Source organism: Semicossyphus pulcher, unplaced genomic scaffold (genome assembly GCF_022749685.1).
Source record: "Semicossyphus pulcher isolate SPU_LCO1_2020_fin unplaced genomic scaffold, fSemPul1.0.p SCAF_7, whole genome shotgun sequence".
NCBI classification, from domain to species: domain Eukaryota; kingdom Metazoa; phylum Chordata; class Actinopteri; order Labriformes; family Labridae; genus Semicossyphus; species Semicossyphus pulcher.
Genome location: NW_027211748.1, coordinates 11,726,313 through 11,736,243, shown reverse-complemented (window position 1 = coordinate 11,736,243; position 9,931 = coordinate 11,726,313). Strand labels below are relative to the sequence as shown.

The 9,931-nt window shown below is 41.2% G+C and overlaps 1 protein-coding gene across 1 annotated transcript; it reads left to right on the top strand.

Moving 5' to 3' along the window:
• Positions 1–2,138: 2,138 nt before the first annotated feature.
• espnlb (espin like b) lies at positions 2,139–8,047 on the top strand. The gene is made up of 7 exons (XM_069684237.1): positions 2,139–2,153; positions 3,950–4,085; positions 4,522–4,640; positions 5,879–6,061; positions 6,461–6,830; positions 6,866–6,872; positions 6,961–8,047. Exons 1-7 carry the CDS (start codon positions 2,139–2,141, stop codon positions 8,045–8,047), a joined length of 1,917 nt encoding a protein of 638 aa, XP_069540338.1.
• The last annotated feature ends 1,884 nt before the right edge of the window (positions 8,048–9,931 follow it).

Sequence of the window (9,931 nt, the reverse complement as noted above, 5' to 3'; positions counted from 1 at the left end):
GGGGAGATGCTTAAATGCATGCTGAACTGCTGATTTCCAGGTTTGGCAAATTATAAACGTTAAACAACATAAGTTATAACTCATTTGTACTCAAAAACAAAGTCCCAACCGCTAACATTAGCATTCAATCAGTTTCTAGCTAACATTATCGTAAGCTAGGAATTTAAGCCTTTCCTATTGTATCCTGTAACACTATGAAACTGCAATGCTAGCTAGGAAGAGGTGGACTGCTAACGTTAGCTGTTGTCTTTTGTTTGCTAATTAGATATTAAATGTGTTGTTTTACTTGAAATATGGCCCCAAGTCCCTTGGGATTTTCACTATGCAATGTCTTTTCAGTTGCTAATTATTTTTTAAAGCCTTTGCATTTGAGCTTACTATTCTGACAGTGACGTCAGAGAAAAATGGCTGCCATGTGAATATGCTCAATAAGCTAGCCGGAAGCTAGAAAACATTCTAGCTTCCAGGGTATGTATGACCCATGAAATATACAAATAGTTCCTGATTATTCTATTGACTTAACATTATAATTATGCCACAAATGTTTTAATCACTTTGTTTCAACTCAAGGGAGTTTTACAAATGTAAAAGCTACACGGGGCAAAAATAGTTGAGCGCATAACAAGGAGTCCAGTCACCAGTTTTACAGATATTCTTTAATAATGGTGGACTATGAATAAAATATTTTTGGTTGGTGCAATAACTAAAAAATATATTTTACACATAACCGACTGTTATTATTATTTTTTAATTTATATTTTGTACTGCAGTAGCTAAAGTGACCACAGAGCCAAATGGGAAGCAAGCCAGAGTAGCAACACTGTATCCCAATCTTAATAATAAATCCATGTTATGGAACTTGGCCAGCCAGGGTTGCCACTAGCAACAGAATGTTCAACTGAAACCAACGACTAGTGGACAGAGGAATGAATCTACGTACACTGCAAAACTTCATGTTGCTACAAAGTCAAATTTCTGTGCTACGAGAAGTCAAAGACGCATGCTATAGTGAGCCGCTGTGGTTCATTAGCCAAGTGTGTGCAAACTAACACACACACATCTGAGCACAATGCGGAGTTGTTCAAGCACTCACTCAGACTCTCTCACTTACCTACACACAAACACACACACCGACCTACAGTGCATCTATGTCGTCTACATACGTTCGCAGAGCCATTGTTCTATACTTCCAGGTGCTGGTCATCCAATCCACCTTCTTTAATTATGCACAGTAAGAAGGGCCCCCATCTGAGGTGTGGGCAGGTGGTGCTGCTCCTTGGTCTTACTGTTTATTGGCTGCTTCCGATCAAAGAGACAACACCCTCTGGATTATCTCCTTCATTATTCATCTTTTTTCTCCAATTTTTTTATTTTCAGTTTATCCACTGTCACACTGTTGGCGACTCCCTAGTTTCTGGACCATACTGTAAGTACTGCATGCAGTCTGTGTGGATTTAGATTATGTTGACTGGGGCAAATGTACCAGATATAATGACATTAGTTTAATTTAAAAATTAGGAGCGTAGGTTTTTAAGGGAGAAAAATATTATACATTGGCATAGGACAAATAGATATGAAGTTTGTGCTAAGCTATTTAACATTAAAACATAATGTAGATGCAACTCATAGGCATATAATAAAAACAGGAAATATGTTGCATGTTCCCCTTTGTCACAGATTAAATCAACATATTAGATCATGAATGTACTTAGCAAAACAACATGTCACTGTAAGTAGCTTCCTTCACTGCTGTAGTCATTTAATTGGGAGAAACATTGTAATTGTCGGTGTACTATGAGGCTATTGAATAGCATGGAGCTTGTGAATCAGTAAGCAGGATATCATGTCTCTCCACACTTTCTCCTGCGCTGTGTGTGGGCTACGCTACCTTTACTGACAGGGGTCCTGTTTCACCACTGCTTGTTTTTGTCCAAAGTACTACGGTCTGTACATTGAGCAGTGTGTGTGTGTGTGTGTGTGTGTGTGTGTGTGCGCGTGCCAACAAAGCGGTCTCCGTCTCTTAGAGGATTACTTTAGAAACGTTTCTTACAGTGTTTTGTGGTTATTCCTATCGTCATTTTCAGACTGATGAACCACTGCTGCCTCCAAACTCCAGACTGTGACTGAGCAGAGCCAGCATGGAGAACAGCAAGGTGACCAATCATCAGTGCAGACTTGCAGTGAATATCAGTGTTTGGAGGCCTGTCAAACACAGGTGTTACTCATTACATAGTAAAAGAAGCCATTAATTATGTAATCAGCTGCACCTGTGATTTTCCTGACTGGTCGAACATTTCTGCTGAGAAAAAAGGGTTTATACTTCAAGCAGATAATTTTTTTAGCATCAAAAAAAGTATGATACAAAAATTAGAATTACAAATACAAAAAAAAGACTAAACATAAAAAATAAAAATACAGTGTAAAATGGTTTAGTTATTCAGTGTTTTGTTAGTTTCTAATGTCAGATTATAAATTTGGGTGTGAATTCACAGTATTGTTATCCTGTTCTATATTATTTCGCTTTTTATTCTTCTTCCGTACGTTGTTCATCTTGCTACTGCTTCTGCATACTTTCAGCTACAGAACCTGTTCAACTATCAAACTGTTCAGCTTTTTAAAGAAAGGAGGGAAAAATCTTCAACTTTGAAATGCTAGTCAAGTCAAGTTTATTTATATAGCACATTTAAAAACAACCAGAGTTGACCAAAGTGCTGTACAAGTTAAAATAAACGGCACACCAAAACAACAAAAGCAACAATAAATAACAACAGAAAAAATACAAAGCAATAATATGTGTCTAAAACACTAGAAACACTTAGAGCAACCAAAGGCCATAGAAAACATGTACGTTTTGAGTTTTATCTTAAAAGAGTCAATGGAGGGGCAACATTTGATGGAAAATGGCAGGCTATTCCAAAGCTTTGGAGCTGCCACTGCAAAGGCGCGGTCTCCCTTACCTACTAGCCTTGATCTTGGAACAGCTAAAAACAGTTGCTCTGAGGATCTGAGAGACCTAGTGGTGGAGTAGTGGCAAAGGAGTTCTGAGATATACAGGGGTGCCAGCCCATGTGTGGCCTTAAAAACAATTAAAAGCATACATTTACTCACAGACATTTTTGCTTTATAATATTCACAATACTTTCATCTATTATTCAGTTTTTTTTTAATATCTTTTACAGTTTTTGAATAATTAAGCTATACGTGTTATGTTGTCAGCTCTTTTCAGCTTTTATAATGGGTGTGGATTGCACCTGTTAGAGTGTGTGATGTAGAGAAGGTTAAATAGAACTCCAAAATATTTTAAACATTTTGCTCCCAAGCCCACAATTTTCACTCAACACACATAAATTTACCATCAAAATGAAGGACATCTTGTCCTCTACCACTGATAAACTTTTGAAGCAGAACAGATGAACAGTTTTGACATAATGAGCTTCAAAGTAACAGGAGCACCAAAAGACTCTCCATCTACCGTAATGTTAATTTAACCACAGGAACCACTCAACTGTTAATCTTATCTTCCTCACCTTTAGCTTTATGTTAGTCACTTAAAGCAAATTCTATTTCGGACAGCATTTGCAGCTTTTTTCGACAGCTTTCAGCATTCATTTTATATTTCTACATTTTCAGCAGTTTTTGCAATTTCATTTCAGCTTTCAGCATTTCACTCATTTTCTGCAAGGAAATGCAATTTTTCTAGTTTTATTTGATGAAAATCAATATTTTCTAATTAAGAGGATCAATCTAAAGTGCTGCACAGAGAGTTTGTAGGAATTGCAGTATGTGTATCTAGTTGGATTTTCTATGTACAGCGAGGGACGATGAAAATACACTGCAGATATGTAAGTATAATAAAATACACAACCACAATGCACCTCACAAAACAAGTGGGGGACTGTCCCTTTAGACATGGCTCACCCCTGCTGTGCGTGTGTGTGTGTGTCCCCAGCAGCCAGTGAAGGAAGTGCTCCCCCTGCCTCGCCAGCCTTCCTCACTTCCTGTGACCTCTTCCTCTCTGACCCCTGCTGCCTCTTTAAAAGGACACGCCACAGGCTCCATCCAGCATGTTCAGGTGGCCTCCTCAGGTGACTCACAGAGACCCCACACATCTGCATTTCATTATGTGCATTAATATATTATTTAGGAATTGGACCATTGTAGGTGAATAGTATTTACTACGGGAGAAGAGAACGGCCGTGATTGCAACAACAAGTAGTTATTTATTGAATACGAGGCTTTCAGAGGAAGACAACATTTGCAATATTTCACAACGTATCAATAACTTTAGATGTCATTTATTGATCCTTTATGTAATTACATACAAGCTGAAGTACTGTATTTATGTTTTCTTTCCTTTTTTAGCAACATTGACGCCCTTAATCAATGTACCTAAAAGTGATCCAACCCTAACCACATTATTTAAGAACACAAACATCGTAGTTTACTTTTAGTTTAAACAAGAAGAGTTATATCGGCTTATTTTAAAACTGAATCTTTGACCTTTCTAATGTTTGTTTACAGTTGTGTCATCGTTCAGCCACCTGAGGCCTCCTCAGAGGGATCTCAGCCTGATGTCTCACATGAAGTCTATAAAGTCTCTGAGGCAGGCTGGCCTCACTGCAGTCTTCACTGGACAAACGGTGAGCTGGCTGGCACAGCCTTCAAGAAGAACTTAAACCCTGCATACACTGCAACTTTAAAGGTAGCTGATGATGCATTCATGATGATTTGGAAAGACTGTAGTTAAAACAAGGTGTCATACAGAAACCACGTGTGCTGTCGGACCCCAGGGGTAAAAAATGAATCAGAATCGGGGTTTATTGCCAAGTAGGTTTGCACATACAAGGAATTTGTTTTGGTGATTTTGGCGCAGAACCATTAACACAGATCTAGAATTTAAATAAGAAAATAGAATAAGATAGAAAAAAAGGCAATGAGAATGAAAATATAAAAATAAATACGTATAATACAACATATGTACAACAGGTGTGATTAAAGACTGTACAGATGTGCAGGATATTGAGAAGTGCAAAGAGCTTACAGAATACAATTAAAAATAGTGCAGTGTACAGACAATAAAAAGACCAGTGTGCGTTAATGTAACGCAAAGTCCGAATTACAGACTTAACACTAGGTTAAGGTTTAAGTGACTGAGGGGCTGGATGAGAGTCCATGTCACGTGGGGGGGTGGAGGGGGGTCGGGGCCTTTTTGACGAGGCTGGCAGCAGAGGGGAAGAAACTGTTCTTGTGTGGGGAGGTTTTGGTCCTGATGGAGCGCAGCCTCTTGCCAGAGGGGAGGGTCTCAAAGAGACTGTGTCCGGGGTGAGAGGGGTCAGCCTCAATCTTACCTGCCAGCCTCAGGCTCCTGGAGGTGTACAGGTCCTCTAGAGATGGCAGATTGCAGCCAATCACCCTCTCTGCAGAGCGGATGATACGCTGCAGCCTGCCCTTGTCCTTGGCAGCGGCAGCAGCGTACCAGACGGTGATGGACTCAACGATGGCGGTGTAGAAGTGCACCATCATTGTTTTTGGCAGGTTGAACTTCTTCAGCTGCCGCTGGAAGTACATCCTCTGCTGTCCCTTTTTGATGAGGGAGCCGATGTTCAGCTCCCACTCGAGGTCCTGGCTGATGATGGTCCCCAGGAAGCAGAAAGACTCCACAGTGGAAACAGTGGAGTCACTGATGGTGATGGGGGTGGGTGTGGCTGCTATCTATCCACAACCATCTCCACTGTCTTCACATAAAATGTGAAGTTATAACTTTGTCCTACTGCAAAAAAAGCATCATATTTTGGACCACATGTGTCACATTCATCCTCAAAATGTGTATCCATGCTCAGTGACACTGTATGTTGTATGTATCTTTAAACACTGACAGAAGCTTGAGAGTGAGGAGTTGCTGGAGGAGGTCGTACCAATCGTAGATGTGATTTTGGCCGACATCGACTCCCTCGTACCCACCCACGATGAAGCTGGCCGACCCATAGCAGAGTGGAAACGACAGGTGATGGTGCGGCAGCTGCAGGTCAGACTGCAGGCTGAGGAGGAGCAGAGGAGACAGGTACTCAGCAGTACTTCTGTTCTGTATGGAAGAAGCATAATGTAATAAATCCACACAAAAATCCAATGTGTCTGCCATAGAGCAAAAATGCCTGCGTGTGAAAGGCCTCAAAGACAATCCAAAAAACATGTTGCTGTGCTTTAAAGGATTAAAATACTGAACTATTTCTTGTTTGGGAGAAGTGATATCCGACGTCACGATGATGACACAACCTCGGGAATATAGTTCTCCCTGCCAACAGATAGACCAGTGCTTAACATCCTCTGCCAAAGTGTTTTTTAATTTAACTTTTGGCAAGAAAGCAAATAAGACTTTTTCCTAATGTTAACTTATTTCTCTGACAAAATCATTGCTCAGGATAGTTTCCTAAAAGGTCTTGAATTGGATTCCCTCTTACAGGACATGACTAATGGCTGCACGCCCGTGGATGGCTGGAAGTACTCCCATGCCCACAACGCAGTCTTGGGGCCGTTCGGTGAGCTCCTCACAGAGGAAGACCTGGTGTACCTGCACCAGCAGATCGAGACTGTTTCACTGCAGAAGCGCTGCCAGGCCTACGAGCTGGAGCTGACCAGGCTGACCGAGGAGCTGAGGTCCATTTTACCTGATCCCATTGTAAACATCTCCCTTAACAAAGAGATCCTAAAACAGAAGGACGCAGAGGGGAAAATGCAACTGACGTTGCCAGTGTGGTGCAGCCGCGTCTCAGAGATTGTTAAGAGTATGTCGCTGCTCGTGTCTAATCTGACCCAAACCACAGAAAAGGGGGGTGAGAAGAGGATAGTGGAAGGCATGATGCAGGAGATGAAGGGTTTGCAGGGAGTAAGAGATAGTTTAGGATTTCATATAGGGCAGGAACTGGCACGAGAGACGATGCCAGCACACGATGACACCTCTAGTGGATGTAAAATTCCGCATATAGGGATGGCTTCAGCTTTTAGCCATCGCCTGGAGACCAACAGCTACAGCAGAGCACGCAGGGAGAAGGTGGAGAGGGAGATCCAACAGTCAGGGGTGTCAGTCAGGAGCCTTAGATCTAACTTTGAAGGTCAGATTGGTGGTATCTACCCCTTCGCTGGGGTCGTAAAAGGAGGTCAGGTAGCATTCGGAGGGAACAACCAGAGCAATAACACGAGCCAAAACTGTGAGGTGAGCCACCATGATCCTCCAAAAAAGATCACACCTGTGATGGAGACAACCAGCTTAAGGAAAGAGCGTATAGTGGTGCTGTTCCTGAGCCACTGGAAGAAATCAGCATATGCTATTTCAGTGAGAGCAGCGAGGCAGGGACAAGGAGAGGAAGCAGGGGCTGGGAGGGTGACGGGAGCTTCGCCACCACACAAAATCACCTCCATGTTTGAGTTCTGCCAACAGCGAGGAGCTGTAGACAAGATGCTCAACTCCTGGAGGAATAAACTAGTACTCAAAGATGCACAAAAGCCACGTATGTCCTCATCTAACTCCACACAAAATCCACCACCTCGAGTTATCTTCTCCCCAGAGCAATTTCTACCAGATGTTGATGGTGTTGCAATGACCCACGATAGCTTGACCCTTGACCTTTTCATGCTGGGATACTTCCACATCTTAGAGCAAGAGCTTTCGCCAGAAGAAAGGAAGATGAGGCACCTCCTCTGCTTCGAAGTCTTTGACCATGTAGGCAGTTTCCCCTGGGAGATGGTGAGGGACTTCCATAAGGCTGTTCTCCAGGAGATGCAGGCTGGGAGGCGAGAGTGGAGCGATGGCTTCGAGGACATCAAAGTTCGCTTCTTTGGAGACTCAAAACCATGTCGCTGTCCCTCACCATCATCACTATCAGATTCCAGACTTGTACCCAAAGTTATAGTTCAAACTGCTACTCCAGATGAGTGTGGCAGTGACACAAACTTCTCCTGTTTCAACAACGAAGACATTTGTAAATACATCGACCGGAGCTTTGCTTTCTGGAAGGAGAAGGAGGCCGAACTGTTTGATTTTGAACGCTAGTATTAGGGTTTAAAATTGACATTTTTGCACAAAGTGTGTTTATTTTGGCTAAGTGACAGGGGTGGTATAAATGCTGTTGAGAGTGTCGTGCATTAATATTGCAAACTTTATTGATAACTACAGAAGGCAATTTCTGAAGAAAATTGTTAAGTAAATGCTGGATGGTGACACTAAATTGCAATGGCGGGTATTGTTGAATAAAATAAGTAATGTATATTTTAAGGTTTGATGAAAAGCTGATCTAATCTGAGTTGCTTCTTTTAATGTGTAAAAGCAGTTAAAGGAATATTAATGGTAGGACGTGGGAAAAGGATAAAGTATGCAAAAGGTACTCTAAACTGGGAGCTAAACTGCATAGCTCTATCAATGGGTGGGAGCTAAACTTCATAGCTCTATTAATGGGCTAAACTACATAGCTCTATTAATGGGCTAAACTACATAGCTCTATTAATGGGCTAAACTACATAGCTCTATTAAGGGGCAGAGGCTAAACTACATAGCTCTAATAGAGGGTAAGAGCTAAACTGCATAGTTCTATTAAGGGGCAGAGGCTAAACTACATAGCTATATCAATGGGCTAAACTGCATAGCTCTGTTAATGGGTGGGAGCTAAACTACATAGCTCTATTAATTGGCTAAACTGCATAGCTCTATTAATGGGTGGGAGCTAAACTGCATAGCTCTATTAATTGGCTAAACTGCATAGCTCTATTAATGGGTGGGAGCTAAACTACATAGCTCTATTAATTGGCTAAACTGCATAGCTCTATTAATGGGTGGGAGCTAAACTACATAGCTCTATTAATTGGCTAAACTGCATAGCTCTATTAATGAGTGGGAGCTAAACTACATAGCTCTATTAATTGGCTAAACTCCATAGCTCTATTAATGGGCTAAACTGCATAGCTCTATCAATGGGCTAAACTACATAGCTCTATTAATTGGCTAAACTACATAGCTCTATTAATGGGTGGGAGCTAAACTGCATAGCTCTATCAATGGGCTAAACTACATAGCTCTATTAATTGGCTAAACTACATAGCTCTATTAATGGGCTAAACTGCATAGCTCTATTAATGGACAGAGGCTAAACTACATAGCTCTATTAATGGGCTAAACTACATAGCTCTATTAATGGACAGAGGCTAAACTACATAGCTCTATTAATGGGCTAAACTACATAGCTCTATTAATGGGCTAAACTACATAGCTCTATTAATGGGTGGGGACTAAACTGTATAGCTTTATTAATGGGCAGAGGCTAAACTACATAGCTCTATAGAGGGTAAGAGCTAAACTACATAGCTCTATTAATGGGTGGGGACTAAACTGTATAGCTTTATTAATGGGTGGGAGCTAAACTCCATAGCTCTATTAATGGGTGGGAGCTAAACTGCATAGCTCTATCAATGGGCTAAACTACATAGCTCTATTAATTGGCTAAACTACATAGCTCTATTAATTGGCTAAACTGCATAGCTCTATTAATGAGTGGGAGCTAAACTACATAGCTCTATTAATGGGCTAAACTGCATAGCTCTATCAATGGGCTAAACTACATAGCTCTATTAATGGGCTAAACTACATAGCTCTATTAATTGGCTAAACTGCATAGCTCTATTAATGAGTGGGAGCTAAACTACATAGCTCTATTAATGGGCTAAACTGCATAGCTCTATCAATGGGCTAAACTACATAGCTCTATTAATTGGCTAAACTCCATAGCTCTATTAATGGGTGGGAGCTAAACTGCATAGCTCTATCAATGGGCTAAACTACATAGCTCTATTAATGGGTGGGAGCTAAACTGCATAGCTCTATTAATGGGTGGGAGCTAAACTACATAGCTCTATTAATTGGCTAAACTACATAGCTCTATTAATG